The sequence below is a fragment of the Mercenaria mercenaria genome, chromosome 14, assembly GCF_021730395.1.
Source record: "Mercenaria mercenaria strain notata chromosome 14, MADL_Memer_1, whole genome shotgun sequence".
NCBI classification, from domain to species: domain Eukaryota; kingdom Metazoa; phylum Mollusca; class Bivalvia; order Venerida; family Veneridae; genus Mercenaria; species Mercenaria mercenaria.
The window spans coordinates 36,631,223-36,655,232 of NC_069374.1; the positions used below are offsets into that span (position 1 = coordinate 36,631,223).

General features: G+C 34.2%; 1 protein-coding gene across 1 annotated transcript in view; it reads left to right on the forward strand.

Moving 5' to 3' along the window:
- LOC123528169 (G-protein coupled receptor GRL101-like) overlaps window positions 1-24,010 on the forward strand; it is a 29,058-nt gene continuing 5,048 nt past the window's right edge. Inside the window, exons 1-15 of the mRNA XM_045307907.2 lie at window positions 1-163; window positions 396-659; window positions 1,960-2,094; window positions 3,776-3,889; window positions 4,009-4,128; window positions 4,790-4,978; window positions 7,921-8,093; window positions 12,057-12,166; window positions 12,857-12,960; window positions 14,798-14,929; window positions 15,765-15,899; window positions 17,178-17,294; window positions 18,972-19,511; window positions 19,954-20,998; window positions 23,361-23,890. Coding sequence (XP_045163842.2) covers window positions 34-163; window positions 396-659; window positions 1,960-2,094; window positions 3,776-3,889; window positions 4,009-4,128; window positions 4,790-4,978; window positions 7,921-8,093; window positions 12,057-12,166; window positions 12,857-12,960; window positions 14,798-14,929; window positions 15,765-15,899; window positions 17,178-17,294; window positions 18,972-19,511; window positions 19,954-20,998; window positions 23,361-23,890 — 3,838 coding nt within the window. The 5' untranslated portion in view covers window positions 1-33. The remainder of the gene's footprint in view (window positions 164-395; window positions 660-1,959; window positions 2,095-3,775; window positions 3,890-4,008; window positions 4,129-4,789; window positions 4,979-7,920; window positions 8,094-12,056; window positions 12,167-12,856; window positions 12,961-14,797; window positions 14,930-15,764; window positions 15,900-17,177; window positions 17,295-18,971; window positions 19,512-19,953; window positions 20,999-23,360; window positions 23,891-24,010) is intronic.

Sequence of the window (24,010 nt, forward strand, 5' to 3'; positions counted from 1 at the left end):
GAACCATCAGATACACGTTTCAAACAATGTTCAATGATGTGGCTAACCGCAGGTAAACTTGAAATTGAGAACACGTGGCAGACAGTAACATGTGATCGAAAAAAAGAACTAATGTTGCACATTTGCGAACAAAGAAAAGACGGCTCTCAGGAAAAACGGAAAGGTTACACTTTATTTTATCATTTGATGCACTATATTACAATGGTAATTTATTTGAGTACATACTATTTTGATATAATATGTGGAGAAACGAAAAACAAAAATAAATTTAATTTTGTAATATAGTCTTAGCTATTTTCGTTTATTTCATTATACTAGTAGATTGGCAGATGTTTTGTATTAACTGCACCGAATACATATGAGCACTCATATAATTATTTTGCTCTTATTTTCAGTCCATTTAGCGGATTGTTTTGAATCTAGTGCAAGTCACTACAAGGGTAACGTATCTATAACCAGATATGGCCATACCTGTCAAAGATGGGACTCTCAGTTGCCAAACGAGCATAATTTCACTGACCATGCTGACTTTCCGGATGAAACACTCACTGACGCTTCTAATCATTGTCGTTCTCCTGACAACGATCACACACCTTGGTGTTTCGTGATGGATTCTATGATAGTCTGGGATTATTGCGAAGTCAAATTATGTACCTCTGGTATATATATTAAAGAGTACATACTCCTGTAGCTAAATTGAACACAAAATGGTATTACGGTTGTCAATTTTTAAATGTCCCTTTAAATTACTTTTATCCCATATTTTGCTGAATAATGTATGTCGAAAGTATTTACAGCGTGAAAAATTGTACTTGCAAGGCGTCGATAAAGGTCATAAATATGTAAAATCCCATATGTATCTCTTTCGGGGACCGTGTTTGAAAGAAGTATTACGTCGTCAAATAATGGATACTTTTTGATGTAATTTTTCAAAAATAAAATGATGATCTATTTAGAATATTCACTGACACCATTACCTTTGTTTTAAGTATTTCTAAACTAATTATTATCATGGTTGTTGGTACATTTTGTTTTAACTAATAATTGTAATAATTGTTGATACATTTTCTCTACCCCTACCGGGTCGTTTAGTCATGCTTTGACAGAAAAATATCTAAACATTTGGAAATTCACATTGATTTTATTAACTTAAAGTGTATTAACCGGCTTTAGTATATAAATAAGAGTACAATGTCCATTAGGTAAAATTTTGCTAACAGATGTGGTCTACATCCGTCTTAACATTCTGTAAATATACGTTATTTCTGTAGTCATATTTGTCCAGACAGTCGAGAGCAAAAAATTATGATCTGCTGAGATGCTATTATTTTCTGTACCATGGTTAAGAATTTGAACAACAATAAAAATGCACTGATCAAACCTGCTTTTATTCCATTCTTTTTGTTTATGTTGATTGTTGTTGTTGTTGTTTTGTTCTTGTGTGTTGTTTTTCTGCCATACTGAAAGTTACTTGAACTACTTGAATTACTTGAACTTGCAAAGTTGTTCATAAAATTTCAAAATTTCAACAAAATCAAACTATGTCATCTTAAAGATTTGTTAATTTTACTGTCCATCCAATTTCCTAAAAACTTACAAAAATACGAAAACAAAAATTAAGAAGAAGAAACAGTTATGTCGTTTTGTGTAATTTTTAACCATTTTCAAGAAAAAAATCTGTGCCTATACCTCTGTCTCCTTGATAACGATATTCACTCGTTTACTAAAACACAAACTTTATGCCCGTTTTTTTTCCAAACATGCGATATGTGAAATTTTGTGTAGGAGTAAGTTATGTGTAATCTGGTATTTCTTAAAACGACGTATGCTTACGAATATGTTAATCAAAATGTATGTTTAATTATGAAAAAAACATACTTTAAGTAATTCCTAAGATATTGACCAAATATCAAATAGCTGTTTATTTAGTGTTTAATGATTTACTTTTATGATGTTTAGACGAAGATATTCAACCACCAAAAGATCCGGTGACACTGTTTAGATGTAAGAGTGGAGAATGGATGTCTCATACAGTTGAATGTAATGGTATCGCTGAATGTTTGGATAAATCTGATGAGGCTAACTGCACCACTGGTGAGTAGAGAGTCTAGTACATGTACAGTGAAAAAGTAAAACTGAACTGCTTCCGACCAAACTGTATAGCAATATATGTAAGAAGATCCACAAGAAAATTATAAAATACAGCCGAACATAATTTAAAGCAGAATTTGTTTGAGTCCGTTCAATAGATGTGATGAAATATAAAACACCCTTTGTAAGTCGGTTTGAAGAGACTTCCATATTTTGAGAGGCCAGTCGATTGTTCAGTCAATACAGAAGGACATGATTTGATTGTTAGTTGTTTATTGATCATTTTAATATGCAAACTTATCAAATTGAATCGACGAATAACTAAGAAATTGGTAAATTTGTACGTAATATAAGATACCTAAGCGGTTTGTGAAGGCATTCCGTACCTTTGTTTTCAATCAGAACTAGTTTACCTGCTTCTTTTAAAACAAGCAGTAAACAGTTTACACAAAAGTTGTAGAGGCATTAGTGTCAGCACCTGTAAGGCTCGCTATAGGTTCTGCTTTTTAGGAATTAAGGAAGGTTTGATACTATTTTTTGACAATAGCTCTAACGATTATATAGTATATATTTAATATATGTAATGAGTCTAAAATAAAATTTTCTTAAATATAATATCATTGTTTAAAAGAAAACTATTAATGATAGAAAATTGCAATCTGCAATACGTTTCAACAAAAATTGGAAGGTTATTGTTAAAGGCAGCATGAACATCTTGCATATATATATATAAAAAAAATTCTTAAAAACACTGAAGGAACAATCGACCATCCATAGAGCTACGTTTCCATTTGACCTGGGAAAGGTTAAACGCTTCCAGGATATATAAAATGCAAAAGTCTGTACCAGATCAAGAAAATTATAAAGAAAAAATAAACAACATTACATGAGTTACATTATATTTGCCTACCGGTTTCGTTGTTACTTATCAGTGCAAATAATGTATTGTGGCGCAGGTTACCCTTTGGACAACGGATCACCTGGTAATCTTCAGGACGCTGCCTGTTTGTATCGTCACATTTGTTGTGTTAATAAAAGTAAATGTGGCGAGAAAACCCTATGTCGTTTAAAAATAAAACTCACTCAAAATGTACTGGAGGAAAACATACAGAAAGACTTAGTTGTTTAACCAGCAATCAATATGAAATATAAACTCGAACTTGGACAGCTGTCCTCGAGGCTCTACAATCGGTACAAAACAAAATGTAAAAAGGGGGAAAAGGACATGATTAATTGTTCAATCTAATGTTTTAAAAGAACCATAGGTTCTGAGTCCGCCACTAAAATAATGGAATGGTGAATAACCTTAATAGTTACTTAAAACAATTCAATGAAAGCTTCCGAAAAGTCGAATTATAGTAAGTAATATAGACGACATTCGGTCTGCTGACTTAGTTGATATTTAATGGTTTTCTAGGAACAATAAAGGTATAAAGTACTAAATAACTGTGACTAATGTTTAAGGAAGCATGCTTTGGCTTTTCCAGTAAAAGGTAAAACTGGAAAGTATGCTATACTGAAACATGTGTATCGCTTTTACTACCTACCATCTGCGAAATGCCTGACACATATCAGCGTAAATAACCGGACAATAATTTATTCTGTGGACAAAACATGCATGTGTTCTTTTTTTTTTATTTATCTATTTATTTGTACAAATAGTTGCCTATTATTTCTGTTCCAGGCGATACCACATGTAAAGATGACGAATTTACATGCACTGACGGGCGATGTATACACGTTTTTCAAATTTGCGATTTCAATGCTGACTGTAATGATGCTTCCGATGAATTCTGTGGTAAGAAAATTGATGTTAAAATAATTCAGATATCCTTTGACTGCTTAGAGGCTGTTTTAGTACCATAAAATAGGAACAATTAATGTACATACACATAAAGCTCTATATCCATGTTTCAGTCTTCCCTGCCTGTGATTATGAAACAGAATATAGATGTGACAGTGGACAGTGTATATCAAACGAAGATAGATGTGACTCGATCAAACAATGTACAGATGGTAGCGACGAGAACTTCTGTGGTAAGATAAATGGTAGAATTGTCATATCTGATATTTAATGGATTATCAGAGTGACTTTAAGTCAATTGACGTTCATTGATATTATTATGTGTCGTGTCCTTTTCTTAATTCATTCATTTTGCTTGCTTACTTGTGTCTGTCCAGAACAAGATATGTTCCAAAAAGCATTTCAGAAAGATCACCCACACCGTTTATCTGTCATTCGAATAATGCATCCAATTCATTTTACTTGATGTGTGCAGAAAAGTCTGTTTAAATATTTTAAAGCTAGAAAATTAATATATCAGATTCCAGCTGGAGTAGTAATATTTAACTTCAGGCGTACTGACGTGACCAGGGATATGCTTTTCTTTATTTTATTATAACATGAAGCTGATTTAAGACAGATCGAAGAAATTAATAGGGAACAAAACAAAGCCGCAGTAGCATGGTCGGAAACCGTAATATACGTGAACGAAATATGTTGATACTACAGAAGAGGGGCATACACTGAATTCATTAAATTAGAATTTGACTGAAGCAAGCATTTACAAAATGTCTTGCCTGAAAATAGTTTAAACCACTTGCCCAAGGTAAAGAAACTGTAGGTATTGTGAACTATGGACCGGCGATTAATAGGTTGAGCCATGCAATGATTTTATTCATAATATCCTTTATACAGAAAAGTGCAACACCGACCGAGCATTCCAATGCGATGATAAAACATGCATTTCAAAACGGTTAAAATGTGATTTACATACCGATTGTTTGGACGGCGCAGACGAAGATTCAGCTATGTGTACACACATATACACAACATGTGACGATGTCTGGCAAGACGGATTAACTGAAGATGGAATATATCCAATAGGTAGACAATATCCAAAAAGACTTTGTGTATGAATGTTGTTCGTGAAAATATCCCTAACGGTACATCTGGTAGTTTCGTCTAATAGTCAGGTTTTTCATATAATTTCTGTAAATATTACATTTTCTTGTCAGAGTCAAATATCGTAGGCTCCGGTACAAAATATCTGAGATATTAGGATTAAAAGGGAAACGACCGACTTGGAAAAATAGAACCAGTAATAGTTTTCAATCAAAACATGAAAGATACAAAATATTGTAAGAATCAGTGCTTGTTTTATTGTGATGGGTGCCAATAAAATATTTGAACACATTTTGACCCAAAAATATATCATCTTGTAAAGGAACCATGTTTTGATTTCAGATAAATACTCCGGTTTTTTCGTATACAAATTGACTAAAAACAGATTTTCTGGAATAAGGAATATTCTTATATACAAAATATGTTTCCATTTCTTGTGTATAAGTAGCTTAACACATGAGCCACGCCATAAGAAAACTAACATAGTGGCTTTGCGACCAGCATGGATCCAGACCAGCCTACGCATCCACGCAGTCTGGTCAGGATCCATGCTGTTCGCTAACGGTTACTATAATTGCAATAGGCTTTGAGGCTGGTCTGGATCCATGCTGGTCGCAAAGCCACTATGTTGGTTTTCTCATGGCACGGCTCACATATTTTTCAAACGAGACAAACATTGCAATACCTTACCGCGCATAATTTTGCGTTGCATAGTAAATTCTTATTATCTCCCTTTTATACAATTATTCATAAGCTTGTTTTTTTTTCAACTATATATAATTCAAAGATAGCAAGTCATATTTCTTCATATTGCAGAAACAATTAAAACTGTATCAATTTAAGCAACAATGCATATGTAGTTTTATTATGCCCCCGAAGGGAGGCATATAGTTTTTGAACCGTCTGTCCGTCTGTCAGTCTGTCGGTCTGTCGGTCTGTCAGTCTGTCGGTCTGTCAGTCTGTCAGTCTGTCCGCAATTTTCGTGTCCGGTCCATATCTTTGTCATCGATGGATGGATTTTCAAATAACTTGGCATGAATGTGTACCACAGTAAGACGACGTGTCGCGCGCAAGACCCAGGTCCGTAGCTCAAAGGTCAAGGTCACACTTAGACATTAAAGGAGAGTGCATTGATTGGCGTGTCCGGTCCATATCTTTGTCATCGATAGATGGATTTTCAAATAACTTGGCATGAATGTGTACCGCAGTAAGACGACGTGTCGCGCGCAAGACCCAGGTCCGTAGCTCAAAGGTCAAGGTCACACTTAGACATTAAAGGATAGTGCATTGATGGGCGTGTCCGGTCCATATCTTTGTCATCGATGGATGGATTTTCAAATAACTTGGCATGAATGTGTACCACAGTAAGACGACGTGTCGCGCGCAAGACCCAGGTCCGTAGCTTAAAGGTCAAGGTCACACTTAGACATTAAAGGATAGTGCATTGATGGGCGTGTCCGGTCCATATCTTTGTCAACCATGGATGAATTTTCAAATAACTTGGCATGAATGTGTACCACAGTAAGACGACGTGTCGCGCGCAAGACCCAGGTCCGTAGCTCAAAGGTCAAGGTCACACTTAGACGTTAAAGGTCATTTTTCATGATAGTGCATTGATGGGCGTGTCCGGTCCATATCTTTGTCATTCATGCATGGATTTTAAAATAACTACGCATGAATGTGTGGCACAGTAAGACGATGTGTCGCGCGCAAGACCCAGCTCCGTAGGTCAAAGGTCCTAAACTCTAACATCGGCCATAACTACTCATTCAAAGTGCCATCGGGGGCATATGTCATCCTATGGAGACAGCTCTTGTTTGGTATTTAACCAGTGATTATTCAAGCGAAACAAATAACACTACAGGATGAAATACACATGGCGTACAATGATTTGAATATATTAATTACTCACACTGTCAAAGGTTGTGATCGCTCATATTCTCAATTGGCATCTGACTGAACTACTGAACTATGGTATCGGTTTATATTTGTTGATAAAATGTTTTGTGATCATTTTACTTATACCGTTGAAGGAAATGCCAAAAGGCATAAATTCGTACAAAATGATATAGATTTTGTTAAAAACAATTGTCACCGGAACGGATTGATGACTATCTTTTTTTAATGATTTCCATGGGCAAATAGAAGACGGTCACGGTGTTTAATTATTTCTCCGACGACTCTCGCTTCTTTAACTCGCACTTACAGCTAGACACCTTGATTTCACTATATTAGAATATGGATCAAAAAAAATGATTTGGTCATGTAGTGACTTTAATAAGCATCTGTTTTAAGCACGTTAAGGATTCTGGTATGCGTTAGGCAGGGTATTTAAAACTATTGTGTATCCAAATTAAGTGTTACTGTTTTTGTGGGATTTGTTGATTTCAAGTATGTCTATATACATTGTGTGAGGTTTCCTGTGATTTTCTGATTTTGAATTCAATGATGTTTAGTTTTAGCATGTTTTTACGTAAACGGAATTCAAAAAGATTTTTTTCACAGCTGAAAAGCATTAGAAGTTTCCACAACATTTCTTCACTAGCGACGCCCGTATGTTTGATTTGGAAACAGAGATTATAGAGACAAACGACGATATGTAATCTCAGCGTGGATAATACTTACGTAAAATGCAGTTAGGTTGATGTTCTACTGTCATAGCGAATTATATTTATCCTTTCATTCGATTTCTTTTATGTGTGCACGTGTCTCGGGCTGGATAGTCCCAGACTGAACAGTCCGACAATTGGTAACAGATTCTTTAAAGAATGTTTATTTTCTTATTAAGGCAAAATATTCGTTCAGCTATTTTACTTGACGAGAATTAAAACCGTCGTTCGTTAAAACGTTCGAACAGTCATTATTAAACTTACTGGATAGAAACAATATTATATTAATGGAATTCAGTTGTTGATAACAAACAGGTGACGCCGGTTACAGAGCTCGATGCAGTCTAAATAGAACATCTGGGTTCTTGTCTATGGAATTTTTAAACAACGACTGGAGGAGACTAGGAGAGAGGAATTTTCATATAGACATACCAGATAGATCCGTTCTGGATGGTCCAAACGCTCATGGATATCTTTGTACACAACAGGTAAATTTAAAATCGAGTGGAGAAAGCAAACAGTTCCAACACTTCATTTTTGGCATGCACTTCTAATACTTTCATCCCACTTTTCGAAATAATAAATGAAACAATAACATGTAAAACAAGTAAAATATTAAAATCAAAGGTCCAAAATGAAACAACAGTTTGAACTTTCTTCTCATGTTGCTCTGCATTCTGTGAAAACAAGTATACACTTTATGGTTCGCTCGATTATCTTTATATCCTTTCCGTGCCTGTAACATAAAAACCCGTAAAAGCGACTTGCGACTCTTTCAAGTTTCCGTAAAATAAATATTCATTTTGAAAAAAAATGTCTTTATGAGTAGCTCTACACTGCAGCTACATCAGGTACCTGAGGCAAAAGCTGGCACTTTCAGACAACATCAAAAACCACCTGAAGGATGTACGAGCATTTTTTTCGGGATATCCGCCATTTTGAAAAATGTTTCTTCGAATATTGCTTTCTAACAAAAGTTTTGCCAAAAAATAAAGATAAATAATTTGAATATGGCTAATAATGTACCATTCAACAAAATAGATTTTACTTTTTGCGAAATAAAAAAAAACACCTTTATTTTTGGTTGGCATTTGCCTAAAATTGACGTATGATTTACAATGGGGTAGTGGTGGGTGATTTCAAATATCTCTTAAAGTAGATCAGGTTTGGTTTTGATATTTTCCTGACTGATACATATAATAATAAGCTACAACTGAGATAAAAGTTTTTAAGATAGCACTTTATATTATCTAGAAAGTATATATTAAGTATTTATTTAAATAGCTAAAAGTCCAGAAACAAACAACATGTTTTAAGGCTGTTTTATTGTAGGCTATTTATAGTTTGCCACCTGCCCGTCCGTTAGTCAGTCCGTCATTGCGTCAGTCACACAAAGTGAGTTAATTTGAATGAGATACCTAAATGTCTTTTTTCAAGAACAGATAATGATTTATTCATTTTTTTATATTAAGGTATGGCCCATGTAACAGAGTACCTCTTTTTGAAGAGTATTTAATTCCTACAAAAAACCCACTTTGACTTAATTTTTTAGAGGACTTAGATTTTAGAGCACAGTTTTAGTATATAAGTATCAAATCATCAACGGAAACGGAAAAAGTAGGTATTACAAACCAAACAGCCCAATTTTTATTTGAAAATGGTATTCCCAAAAACATCAGTTACCATCATTCATGTTCTTACATTTCGCATAACATTTCAATATAACTACATAAAAGCCACAAAATGTTAATCATTTTTCGGAGCGAAAGACTCATAAAAAATATTTCGGCAAATAATGGCTGTTTGAAAACAAAGTTCAGATAAAAAATGCTCAGAATCACCAAATTTCAAGACAAAAGCTATTAATTTTGCGCGGTAACTGATACGTAACGTCATGACGTCAATGATCTCATTTTAAAACAACCATGTTTTGTAGCGTTTCTGCGATAATTTATTCATTGTTTCCGCATTATTAATCCATTATGTATAAGATCATCAGACACAAGTTAATGGATTTTTCCTAGAAAAAATAAATATACAATTGGTTTGCCGAAAACGTTTGTCGTAAATCGTCACGTAAACTTCCGGTTTGGCATGTGCACATACAAATGTTAAGGCATACTACCTCTGTAATTAAATGAAAAAGAAAGAGGTTAATTTGCCGCATTAAATCTACCATAGTAGATGCGACCTGCTAGTATGTGAAATCAAGAAAAAAAATGACAAATCGTCGACACGGGAATCCAACCACTTGTATAATTATCTTACCTTCTTCAGGTTAAAAATGAGTCATTTTGAAGAAGAAAAGCGAAATGTAACGTGTTATAGCAAGTTTAAGTATTATTATAACCTTGCGAACGTAAGCAAAGTTTGCAGAAACATGACACTTGGGCACCAACAACGTCAAAGTAAGAAACATTTCTATACTTAAGGTAATTCTGCACGTTTGATAAACCGGAAGTGATCGCGTAAAGTCATTTATCCGGAAAACGTAGAATAAAGCCTGGATTTGGCGTACGGAAATGAAATCAGTTTATGAAATAATGGCAAGCGAGTTAATTTATTAAAATAGCACGATTTCTATCTTTTTGAAAATAATGTATCATATGAAAACATGTCAGACGTTAAATAATTCAAAATAATGTCCTAAATATAGCTTGAAATGGGCGGTGCACTTTACTTATGACCAGATATCACAAAAATAAGTAAACGGACCTATATATTTTATGTCACCATGTTATAGGCCATATGTCTATTTACCACTGTGAGAAGTTTCATTAAAATCTACATTTTAGAAAAATTTCTATTTGCGAAAATGTTATGAAGGTTGTGATTTTCCCATAGACTCCCATTATGAAAAATAACGCTAGGTCCAAATTTTTCAAATCAGTCTAGCAAAAACTCAAGTATACGACCCTGTCATTTTATTTGCTGAATTGTCTTAGTATATTCCAAAGTTTTGAAAAATCAGATTTTAATCAAAGTCTACTTTGTAGAAAAAAAAACGATCCAAAAGTGCAGAACTACCTTAAACTACGCGTTAATAAAATGTGAGCAATAACGTTTCTACAATAATTTTAAAGATTTTTTTTTTTTTTGCCCACAGTTTTATATGTCTGTCCTTTTAAAAGTAACCGATATTTTCTTACAAAACTAGTTCGACGGATTGATGGCAATATGGATAATACGCATTTTTTTTTTTTTTGTTTTTTTTTTTTTTGTTTCTTTGTTTGTTTTTTGTTAATATGGCTAACTTAAAAATGCAAGGATTGTTTCATGAAACATAACTTATAGTTGATAACTTATGAGGAGAATGTTCAGCTGTTTCAATTAAATTTCATTCTAACACGATCCGCAGCAGTTGCTATGTAAACATATTGCGAAATCGCCTATACACGAATCCACGATAAAATATAGCGCTCTTCCATTCCACCCTACGATTGTAACACAACTGTGAGATTCTACTCTGCTTCTGTTATATACCGACTAAATACTCGACTTTTTCAGTGCTATGTAGTAGTATTAAAAAGTACATCAAATTTTCTGAAACAAACAATTTCTAACTGATGAATTTTTTTTGTTTATATTTTTACCGTAAGAAAATGTTTAAGCCCGGTAAGTTTCAACTTCAACACCAGTGCATCTATGTCTGGTCGTGTGTGTAGTTTACAATTTCTGCGTTGTAGGCACCACAAATGTCAACTAGATTCTACTTTGACAGTAAATAAATTATAATTCATGTTCCAATCTTCCAGACTCAAGTGTTTACGTGTTTATATGCCACCTCAATGTTCTGGCGTGTATGTTTCAGTGCCATCATGTAGGTGACGTGCACTATTTTTTTGAAACTGCATATATAAACTTTGAATGAAGTATTTACTTCTGATCTCTATATCCGACCTTAGATGTTATTGAAAATAACACTTTTACAGCAGTAACTACTTAATACTTTAATTAAAATTTGCTGAATATCGGAAAATTCCGTTTTATACAACGCTTTCCATTCGCGAGGAGGTTTTTATAATAGCATATGGCCAGCCGAATGACATATCGAGCTAAAATATAGTGCTGTTAAATGCGAAGAATTTGCGTGGTTAGAATCGAAATAATAAATATGTGCCTATATTTTATCAGTTAATAAAATATGGGCAGGAGTTCGGATGCGTAATAATTAAATCACGAGTGCGTAGCACGAGTGATTTAATATTCGCATCCGAACGACTGATAAAATATAGGCACATATTTATTATTTCTTAAATACTAAATGTGATTCCTATAGCAGCAAAAATGACACAGGCCCATTCAGGTAGGGGACATTAATTGCTTGGAAATAGTCTCAAATAAATTGTTAATTAAAGAAATGCAAGGACAAATTTAAAGGACTAAAATGTACTAGACAGTCCAGTCTTGAAGCTGTTCAAAATGACAAATACAGATACTAATATTTTCAGTATGATAACGTCCCTCATCGGGATGTGCAGAGGACAATGATGATAGAAAACTCTACCTTAGAGGCGATTTCACACATTTATGAATTAAACTTTGGAAGAAGAACGTACAGGTATGTATTTTACAAATGTTTTTATCACTACAAATAATACAGCCGTTGTATATACATGAGGCACGTGCATAACTGATACAGTTTCAAACGGTTTAGACCACAAGTTATACGAATACCATTCTGTTGCAGCGGACCAAGTTAGGTAAAGAATGACCTAAACATCCATTTCATTTTCTGTCTCGCTTAAGTAATCTAAACTTTTCCACCAGTCAGAATATTACTCCGACTGAAATGGTCGCTCACGAAAAACTCCTTGAGAACCACAGATTGAATAATGTTATATTGCAGATATTGACCTAGGTAGAAACTATTAGAACTGTATTGTATGAATTCAAAACGATTTAGCAGACTTTTCTGTCGAAATTAGGATGACTGATCTTATCTTAGCATGACTAGTAACTAAATACAAACATCGCATATGAGGAGCAAGGAAAGTTTACAGCCTTTTTTGCATAATGCCTAGCCTAGCATAAGCTCTGCATTATTGATTCACGCCAAATATACTTCCTCGACAAGATTTGCTCTCCATTTTTGAGCTTCCGAACAGTCAAAACTAACCGAGCAGCTTCCGAACTGTCAAAATTAACCGAGCAGCTCCCGAACTGTCAAAACTAACCGAGCAGCGAATTATTTGATGTATGAACTTGCACTTTTTATTAATGTTGCATCTTTAAATATATTATATTACAGGCCATTGTATTACAATTTTACTGTGATACTAAGGAGTATGACGCTGCGTTTACACGATGGTTTTGAAAATAGAATTAAGATCCACAACCTGAAGTGCAAGAAGGGTAAGAATATAACGCTTTTCAAACAATTGGATACTGTTCTCATAAAAAGTTTACTCCTGAAATGATGATAGTTAGGAATATTAATTATCCGCGCCTATAGGCGCTTCGTTTTTTTCAAGCTTTTTATAAGTGCAGTGCAATGAATGTCGTAAAAAAACGAGTTTTCCTTTCGATTTGCAAATTTCAAATTTTTATTTTTAATGTCTGATCTGGTCTATAATAATAGCATCAGATAAAACAAGTTCAATCCATAAGTTCTACTATTTCAAAACAAAAGAAGAAGCAAAGAAAGCAAAGAACAGGAAAGAAAGCAATTTGTGTCGTGGAATATTCCTTTCGTTTTCAGTTTGGTGAATGCGCCAAAAAGAAGGTTACCGTTTTCTTGTGTAATAATTTTTTTATTTTGTTTTAAATATTGATTTATTGTATTGTAGGCATTGTTATTTTCAACATTTATTTCATATGACAGGGGATATAGGCTTTTAATAGCAACCGATATTCCGCATACTGCATTGTAAAGTTAATTTATGCTAATTTTTAAAGAGACTAGTCATAAATACTCACTAGTCGAACAGTAAATAAGTTACATTGTAAACAAACAATCAAAAGTGAATCTGTTCTTTTTTCATGCTTTTAAAGGGATTGACCACCAGATCATTCGACGATACAAAAAAATAATAGTTTTATAGATATCTGGAAATAAATGCTATATTTGTTAGGATTTTTTTGTTTTGGGTTTAACGCCGTTTTTCAACAGCATTTCAGTCATGTAACGGCGGGCAGTTAACCTAACCAGTGTTCCTGGATTCTGTACCAGTACAAACCTGTTCTCCGCAAGTAACTGCCAACTTCCCCACATGAATCAGAGGTGGAGGACTAATGATATCAGACACAATGTCGTTTATCAAATAGTCACGGAGAACATACGCCCCGCCCGAGGATCGAATTCGCGACCCCGAGATCCGTAGACCAACGCTCTTACCTACTGAGCTAAGCGGACGGGCTATATTTGTTAAGAAGGCTTTAAAACTTAACTAAATTAAATGATAAAGTGCTACGGAAACACATGAAAATTTGCTGTTTTTACTACTTTTTACTGTGAAAATTGAAAAGCGTTTGAAACGCTTTTATTCCAGGTAAATCTTTCGATTATAAATATCTATATTTTGAGGTCATAATTCACTAATTCCGCTACAGTTCTATTGTATACGACGACGGGAAAATGTGTTTATTGTCGCGGTGGTCCGGAGTTCGATTCCCGACGAGGTCATATTTTTTTTCTTGATTAAGAATTTTTATAATATTTCAGAAACAAAAGCTCATATTCTTATGTTCATAATATGACCAAACTTCAATTTGAAGGAGAATATTTTTAGCCAGATCTGGAGGTCGGTGCCTTTAACAGCTTTGATTGTATGGGACTAAGACTTACATTGTCAAAACACGAAACGTAAATTGCGTTTAATCAAATATATTTGTTAAAACGTAAATTTACGGAATTTATTTAGAATAGCCGGAAGGTAACAATACTAAAGATGTGCCTATAGAGATGTTCGTTTATCAATAAATATTACTTATGAAACCACTGTAAGATGTTGTTACAGATAACAATACCTGTGTAATTGTACTTATTTCTTAGGCGTATTGAATAAGAAAGAGTGCAACCAGGTGTACACGTCATATTTCTACGCAACTAGTTGTTTTTAATTTAGTGATGCCGAAATAACGTACTACAATGTATTATATGTTAAATAACGGTTGTCATTGTTTGTCTATTACCTTTACTACAAGTTGCGTCTGCTACATATATTGTACTGATATAACGTGATATTCTCAGGTTTGGGTTTGTGGGATACTACATCATTTTGTGAGAAAGGCCAGAAATCAAGTAAACAATATCGTTGGTGTGAGTATGGTATTGATGAATTATTTTACATCGGCGACTCGTGTGACCAGATGAATGGATGTGGTAAGATTTCTCATTAGCACATTTCCTAGAATTATTTTATCTTATTATCTTTATTTCATGTTTTTGAAATCTTGCGCAGATATACTGCAATATCTTCTTTATCAATTTCGGCGATCATAAGGCTCTGTTTTAAGTTACAGTCAAAATAAAAGAATGACAATCTAAAAAATGGTATTAAAAGAAGAGAACCAAGAACAGAAGGATACTATGAATTCAATTTCTTGACAAATGATATTAACTGTCAAAATGGCTACATTTTTAACTTCTATTATATGATATTACATTGCTAATGATACAACTGATTTTTTAAATTCTAAATTAGATATCTAATTTGAAATAACTTTTTGTAAAGATTTTCTTCCGAGATAATTCCTCTTGTAATGTAGTAAAATATACCAAAAAATATACATTCTCATCACAATTATTTTTTTCTATAGACAACTTTTTTTTACTGTAAAACGGACTTGCATCATACAGAATAGAACGAAAACATAAAAAGCATGGGTGTTCATGTTTTGTCTTAGTTATTTAGGAAAACATTATCGCATTAGGACTGATTTTAACACAAAAAAACTCATTTCTACATAAAATATCTAAACAAAAATCTTTTGCTTATTTGATTTACTCGGATAGTCTGATACAGTCCGTGACTATTTAACTTCATATCCAGTGCAAAAAGGAGAAACATAGGCAATTGCGCGAAAGTTTGCGCAGTAACAACAAAATGTACTCAATTCTTCAGTTAAAATGTCTCTAATAATTTTGAAGCTGAGACATTTGTTTAATAGCCACGTTTTTAACAACGCTACAATGTAGCTAATGTCTTTAATTTCAGGTTTAAACAGATGGAATGAAAATATATATTGTTCAGTGGGAAAGTCTACTGAATCTACAAAAGAGTGCCTATATGATCTTGATGAAAACGGCATAACCACTGGGTGCCGATCACTGAACCATTTACAAAATTGCGGTTAGTGATAACACTGTTTTTGTATAAATCTTGAGACGCCTCAAAATGTTAGAGTCGCTTATTTCCCTCAGCAGTCGGCCTTTTCAAAAATATATGTTTTAAATTAATTCTTTATTAAACGGAATTTGTGTTGAATGTGTTGAAAATATATCACGAAGAGGCAATCATTTTACTGCTGTATCAGAGGTCACCGCTGGCCACAATTCCTTTTCTACGTTTAAGGTAGTTCTGCATGTTTGGGTCGAAACTTTTTCTGCAATTTAGAATTTGATTACACGCTGATTTTTCAAAACTTCAGAATATACCTAGAAAATTCAGCAAATAAAAAAGATAGAGTCGTGTGCTTAATTTTTTGCTACTAAGTAGACTGATCTGAAAACAAAATAGACCTCGCGCAATTTTTCATAATGGAAGTCTTTGGGAAAATCATAACTTATATAACACTTTCGCGAATAGAAATTTTTCTACGATGTAGAATTTAATGAAACTTTCCACGGTTATAAATAAGCATATGGCCTATAATGTGGTGAAATAAAATGTATAGGTCCGTGTGCTTAATTTTGAGATATTTGACCATGACTAAAGTAAACCGCACTTTTCAGGCTAATTTTAAGACATTATTTTGAAGTTTTAACGTGTCAGATGTTTTAATATCAAATTTTAACTTTAGAAAGACAGTAACCGTGTCATTGTAATAAATTTACTCATAGGTTGCTATTAATTCATAAAATGATTTTCATTTGCGTACGCCGAATCCAGGCTTTATTCGTCGTTTTCCGGATAAATGACGTTACGTCATCACTTCCGGTTTATCAAACGTGCAGAACTACCTTAAAAGAACTTTTATGGAAAATAATCTGCTTCTTAAGATGTCAAGTAATGTAGATTAGTTTTGTTTGTTTGTTTTGGGGTTGACGCCGTTTTTCAACAGTATTTCAGTCATGTAACGGCGAGCAGTTAACCTAACCAGTGTTCCTGGATTCTGTACAAACCTGTTTTCTGCAAGTAACTGCCAACTTCCCCACATGAATCAGAGGTAGAGGACTAGTGATTTCAGACACAATGTCGTTTATCAAATAGTCACAGAGAACATACGCCCAGCCCGAGGATCGAACTCGCGACCCCGCGATCCGTAGACCGACGCTCCACCTACTGATCAAAGCGGGCGGGTCGCAAAGGTAAACTAAGAAAATGAATAATTGTATTATTGTTTAGTATATTGAACACTATTGATTTTGCCCAGGTTACAGCGGAGAAGTATACTCTTTCACCTTTCAGAAAACGTGTCCTGTCCTGCTCAACACTTTAAATGTCCGGAGAGTTACTGTGTACCTTTGATGTATGTATGCAATGGTCGTATCGATTGTCCTGGAGGACAAGATGAAACATATTGCGGTAAGAGAAAAATAATGTGATAAAAAACTTACGTTTCTCTCGTATCTAACCAGCAGTTTTAAAAAGTCTGGCTGCGTTTTGACTGCCGATCTGAAAAAAATATTTAAATAAATGACATGTTAAATAGTTTTAACTTAACTACATGTATTACTTCATTTCATTTCAAATCTCCCGAGGATTTATGAGAACAAAGATATGATCGTAGAATGTTTTCAGCAGTTTACTTTAGAAATAATTAATACCAAACAGAGATTTGTCGTTTAATAAAGTCATTGTTTCGAGTTTAGGTATGAGGGAATTAAATCACGAGTGCGCATCTAAATGACAATGATTTTATTTTTAAGACAATATTATTGTTTGAGACATATCATTTCGATTCTATCATAAAATCGAGGATAATTAAGTACATCCGGGACGACATCCACCAAATATTTGCCAAGTTTGTGTATGTCTTTTTTTTCTTTTCCGACTCACCACTATGACGTTTTGACGGTCTGACGTTATAGTTGTTACGTACAAACAGTGATTAATCGGGAAAGTTGAAATAAATTAGTTGAATTATTTTTCGATTTTCACAGAAACAAAACAACCGCATCCTTTATTAATTCATATATCTGTTGGCATAAACTACAGCTAAAGTAAATAATAGCAGACTTAGTTTCATACGGATTTGTGAAATGTGCAACCCGTATCGGTATCAAATAAATACAAAATACTTGGTACTAAAGACGTGTTATAACCTCGCTTTTGATCAGAATTTGGTTATGAATCTTTAACATCTTATTAATTATTTACACTTGTTTGAGTTTATTTTGTACTTAATACAAGTCAGGTTTTCATCGGAGGTATTTTTGAAATTTTCCTATCCTGGTTGCCCAATCAAGGTTGAGCTATTTTAGGTAACGTATTTTGATAAACATTCTTCACCTGAGATATAATATAGATATAGCACACTCTCATTATGATTGCCAAAGACTTACATTGACCAATATATATCTTCATGAAATTCAATAGAAATGCCTAATTTGAAAAATTATTTTAAATCCTATTGTCTATTGTGCAATCTTAAAGTAACAGAGCGGAAACTGCGCTAAATGTTGCGTGGTAATGTGGTAATGACTGTCCTAAATGTATTTTATGCGGTATTTGTCCCTTGATACACTTATGAACATTCACACAAATAAAACAATTCTCCATCATGTTGTAACTGATCTGTTGCGTACAGAAATTTGTTTACTTCTTTGAATCAATGAATCTTTTTTTCTACAAATGCGGATTATGACAAAGTAATCGTAAGGCGGTTTTGAAAATAGGCAGTCTATAAGCGCCTTGTAGCAGCGCTAATATGTTTCCCCGCACTGAGATTCAGTGTTGTTATATTTTCTGTTCATTTGTGATCATGAAGTTCACTCAATTATACCATAATAAAATCCCGTTCCAGTAGATCAGAGTGAGTATTAGGAGTGTAAATTCATTAGCTGTAGTGAAAAGTCTGTATCGAAACCAACTTGTTATTATTCTGCTTGGTTGCATTCTGTGCATATCTGCAAATGATCTTCTGACAAATTGTATGGATATTGATGCATATATCATAGGCGGAGTCTTTATTGACCGTTCATAGGGCCACACTCAATGTCATAAAAATGTTTGTATACAATAAGTTTATACCTTTTCCAGAATGCAAAAGTACGGATCGGAAAAATGTCTTCATAATTGTGCCAAGTTCCGATTTCATTCCTTTTGATCGAGCAAATATTTTGTTTGAAACTGCTACAAGACTTGGCGGGACTCTTTTCTCCAAAAACAGCAAAATCAGAGTTCTTAAAATGAGCATATCTCCAGATCCAGATGAAAGTCCATATAGGTTTGACAGTTCAGATATTGAAAGTAACAGCGAACATCCTAATTATATATTTGAAAGATATGTTCTAAATGAGACCGACAACCCTTTTCCTGGAACTTTTCAAGACGAAACATCTGTCATTCTCTGGCTGTCGGATACTCTAGATGCCACGGAGAGCGAAAATTACATCTTCAAAATTTTAGAAAGTTCAAAGCGATCTGGACCGTTGTTTAAGTATCGGGTCGTTATTGCACCTTTTGCACAAAAAGCGGTGTCAGTCAGGAACCAGGCGGCTGTTACAGAGTTGCTGATTAGAGACTACAATGTGCTCGGGACTTTGGCGGGAGCAAAATTATTTCCAGATATTTGCACAGGTATATTGTTACGTCAGTTTTTTTGTATACGTATTTTTAACATTGACGTGAACATTGCCCATCAGTTGTATTCAATTTTGGATGTATTTACTTCTGGACAAAATAGCCTGATAGGTATATAATTGATCCATCCACAAGAAACATTTCAAAGATAATATGTAACAAGTTCAAATACACCACTCGCTAAAACAGTATGAAATATGTACGCATTTCAAATTAGATAATGTGAAACAGTAGCTGTTTTTCAAAATAGCGTTTGTCAATAATTATCAGGTTCTGAATTTAGGAATTAATACGAAAGTTATAGCATGTGCGCATTGAATTTCACCCTAATATGGTCTCTCGCTGTAAATTATATTTGCCAAAACCTGTAAATAGAAGTGCACTCTTTATACAATCATGTAAATGCGGGGAGTTATGCTGTATTCTTTTCATTATTTAGGCCTGCCTGTTCAATGTGCGAACAGATACCGATGCAGTCTGAGCATGGTTTGCATCCCGCATGAACAAGTTTGTGACGGAAGACCACATTGCCCATACGGTGATGACGAAGAACTTTGCAATTTCACATGCCCGGATCAATGTTTATGTAATCCATATATCGTCAGTTGCACTAACGTTCACGTCAGTGGCGGGGCAATTGAAATTCCAGTGACAACTCGTGTTTTAGACGCTAGTAACACAACTTTGCTCGGCGTTGACATTTTGACAAAACCGGGTCGCTATAGATTCCCCCTTCTTGTAATGCTGAATCTGTCAAGATGTGGAATCATGAACTTAACAAAATCTTCTTTCGAACATTTCTTAAATTTGTTGAAATTGGATATAAGCTTCAATAGATTCACAAAACTGCCTCGTGATGTATTTGTAAATTTACAGCTCCTTCAAGAATTGCACCTTTCTGGAAACAAAGAGCTAACTGTTATTGAACCAGGCGCATTCAATGGTCTTAATATTAAGTCACTATCTATAAAATATGCAGATTTAGAAATGTTATACGCAGGAACATTTGCTGGCCTAGCCCTGAATGTGCTAGATTTATCATCAAATAACATCAAGCGCGTTGAAGATTTAGCATTCAGTTCATTGACTAGCCAGGAAATAAACATTAAAGATAATCCATTGACAGATTTCAGTAAGAGAATGTTTGATGGTGTGACTGGTGTTGAAAGTCTATATACGCCCGCTTATAAGTATTGCTGCGTTCGGCCTGTTTATCTCAACGAGGAAAAATGCCTTCCCTACAAAGACGAATTTTCTTCTTGTAATCTCCTCATGAGGAACACGACACTACAAGTGATGATGTGGACAATAAGTTCTATGGCTCTGATTGGTAACCTACTGTCAATTGCGTATCGACTTGTCTACGATAAGAAGAGATTAAAAATTGGATATGGAATATTTGTTACAAATTTAGCCATTTCAGACTTGTTGATGGGGATGTATATGCTTATAATTGTTGTGGCTGACAAGGTATTTATGGACAGGTAAGTTTTTCACTTAAGGTAGTTCTTCACGTTTGAATCGAATTTTTTCTACAATGTAGAATTTGATTTAACTCTGATTTTTAAAAACTTCAGAATATACTAGAAAATTCAGCAAATAAAAATGATATAGCTTGATTTTTTGCAAGACTGATTTGAAAAATTTGGATCTCACGCAATATTTTATAATAGGAGACTATGAGAAAAACATAACTTTAATAACATTTTCGCGAATAGAAAGTTTTCTACAATGTAGATTTTGATTAAACTTTTCACAATTGTAAATAAACGTATGGCCTATAATTTGGTGAAATAAAATGCATAGGTCCGTGTGCTTATTTTTGATACAGATCTATTTGGCCATGATTAAAGTGAACTGGGCATTTCATGCTAAATTAAGACATTATTTTGAAAATTTTAACGTCTCATATATTTAATATCATATTTTGACTTTAGAAATATAGCAACTGTGTCACTGTAATAAATTTACTCACAGGTTTCGATTAATTCTAGAAAAGATTTTCATTTCCGTACGCCGAATCCAGGCTTTATTCTACATTTTCCGGATAAATGACGTTACGCAATCACTTCCGGTTTATCAGACGTGCAGAACTTCCTTAAAGGTGGTTAGTCAGATTTTGGTCAACTAATGGATTTTTTTCGAAACTTAACTTACTTATCATTTACACTAATTTGTGTCCACTGAGTTCTTAAAACACGTTAGATTTTCACTGAAAGTATTCTTAAAATTTGTTTTTCCTCTCCTGGTTGCCCAACAAAGAAAGCGTTGTTTTAGCACAAATAGAAATTTAACAAACGCAGTTTGCTTAATGAATAATATAAATGTAAGCACGCTTTATTAAAGTTGTCAAACATTTGCACTGACAAGTGCATAGTTTGCCAAAGTGTATTAGAAGTACAAGTTAATGAAATTATTATAGCCTCCCTTTGTCTATTTCGGTTGTGCAACCAAGATAAGTTGAAAATAGATGAATTCGAAAGCTACATGCTATTGTAAAATTTGCCTTTTGATCAGGTAGTTGAAATATCCCAATATTTATCCAGTGCAAATGTAAAACTAAACATCATATTGAAATCAAAAGAAAGAGTCTTCTTTTTGAACATTCTTCTATCAAAGGGAGGTAATAAAAGTAATAAAATTTACATTTCCAGTAGGGATCTAACTTTAATTTATGGGTCTATTGGTTCCTTAAATAAATCTCAAACAGAATATATAAACACTGAAAAATGTCATAAAATGTTATTCAAATGTGATTGACCACCCGTATAATAACGGGTTTTTGTACGATACTCTCTGTAGTTACAATAGCTTTGTCTTCTTCTGACAAGTTATTAAAATGTTAGGTTAGTTGCAGGAGATCCATTCTACTATTCAGAGAGAAAAGGTTCGTCCGCATACAATAACATGGTCAGGTAACTGCAAATGTGTAGGATAAGCGGGATTCTAAACTACGCCGTAGTTGATAATCGTATGAAAATAATGTGTCATGATACAAGTCGCCAGAAATTGATTGTTGAAACATCGTGATAAAACAAAGGAGCAACTTTTTGTCATAAAAAAGATAGATATACAGTCAGTTCGGGTAGGGATGAAATTTGAGACCCCTCGCTAGAATTGCGAGTGATGTAAACTTACCGGACGCCTGCACATATTTTCCCTATATTACATAAGTCATATACCGTGAAATATTCCCCCGATATACTGAAATTCGTGTTGAATTTGTATGGGTCAGAAATCAAGGTGAACGTAATCTCGGAGCATTAACACCACTTTTGGCGTGAGATGTCACCGGCTGCGAAAATGTGTAATCAGTCTGAGGTTCCACTTGATCTCCTCGCTTAATTGGCGAATGCTCTTCAGACTGAGCATATCGGATGCCTATACATTTTCTCAGCTTTAGAAATCATGTCCAATACCATGACATGGTCTATTTTTCAGTCTTAGAAGTCCCAATCTGCAATTAAGACATGATCATACTATCAAACCATGAAATAAATCTTTATTCCTAAAATCTGCGTTTGAAAATAGCTTTATATACTGCAATATGATTAAGTAACTTAGGGATTGCAATTCACCCGACGAAAACTTACAGAGGCCATTTGAATAAATATGGGTCAGCATTTTCTTTTCTTTTTGTAAGCGCGTTATAACATTTGAAAATATCAGCTTGTACTAAATAACTTAAAAATGCAAGTTTTAATATTGGGTTACTGCTTTGAATATCCTTCATTTCCCGATGTAGCATCGAACCGTTATGAACACTTTTTAAAATATGGTCAAGAAAATTTTGGCAACCTGTATTTCATATCTATATTCACTTTTTTGTTTTGTTTTATTTCATAGGTATATTGATGTAGACGAATACTGGAGGAACAGTGCGTGGTGCAAGTTTGCAGGTGTAATATCTACTCTATCCTCAGAAGCAAGTGTACTATTTGTGTGTCTCATAACCATAGATAGAGTACTTGTTATAAAGTTTCCCTTTGGCGAGTATCGTTTGACGACGTTTTACACAGTGGTCGCTGTACTTATTGTTTGGGCATTATCTTTCCTCATTACTTTGTTACCTGTTCTGTCTGTGAATTTCTTCCAAAACAAGGTCTACAGCGACTCCGGCGTATGTCTCGCATTACCACTGACACGTGACGGACGACCAGGTTGGCTGTGTGCAATTTCAGTTTTCGTTGGATTCAACCTGATCACTTTTATACTCATTGCCGTTGGACAAATACTAATTTACACTCAAGGTCGGAAACACCCTTTGAAAAAGAAAATTGGGAATGTATCACGTAGCAACGACTTGGAAATAGCAAGAAATCTCCTACTTCTTGTGACAACTGACTTCTTGTGCTGGGTTCCTGTCGGACTAATAGGTTAGTAGCTAGCTGAGACTTGACTACTTGCAAATACAAAGTAGTTTTATTTTATAGATAAATAGAAGAAGGTTTCTAAACTTGCGGCGAATTTCCGTTAGGTTTGTAGCGGCATTGTCA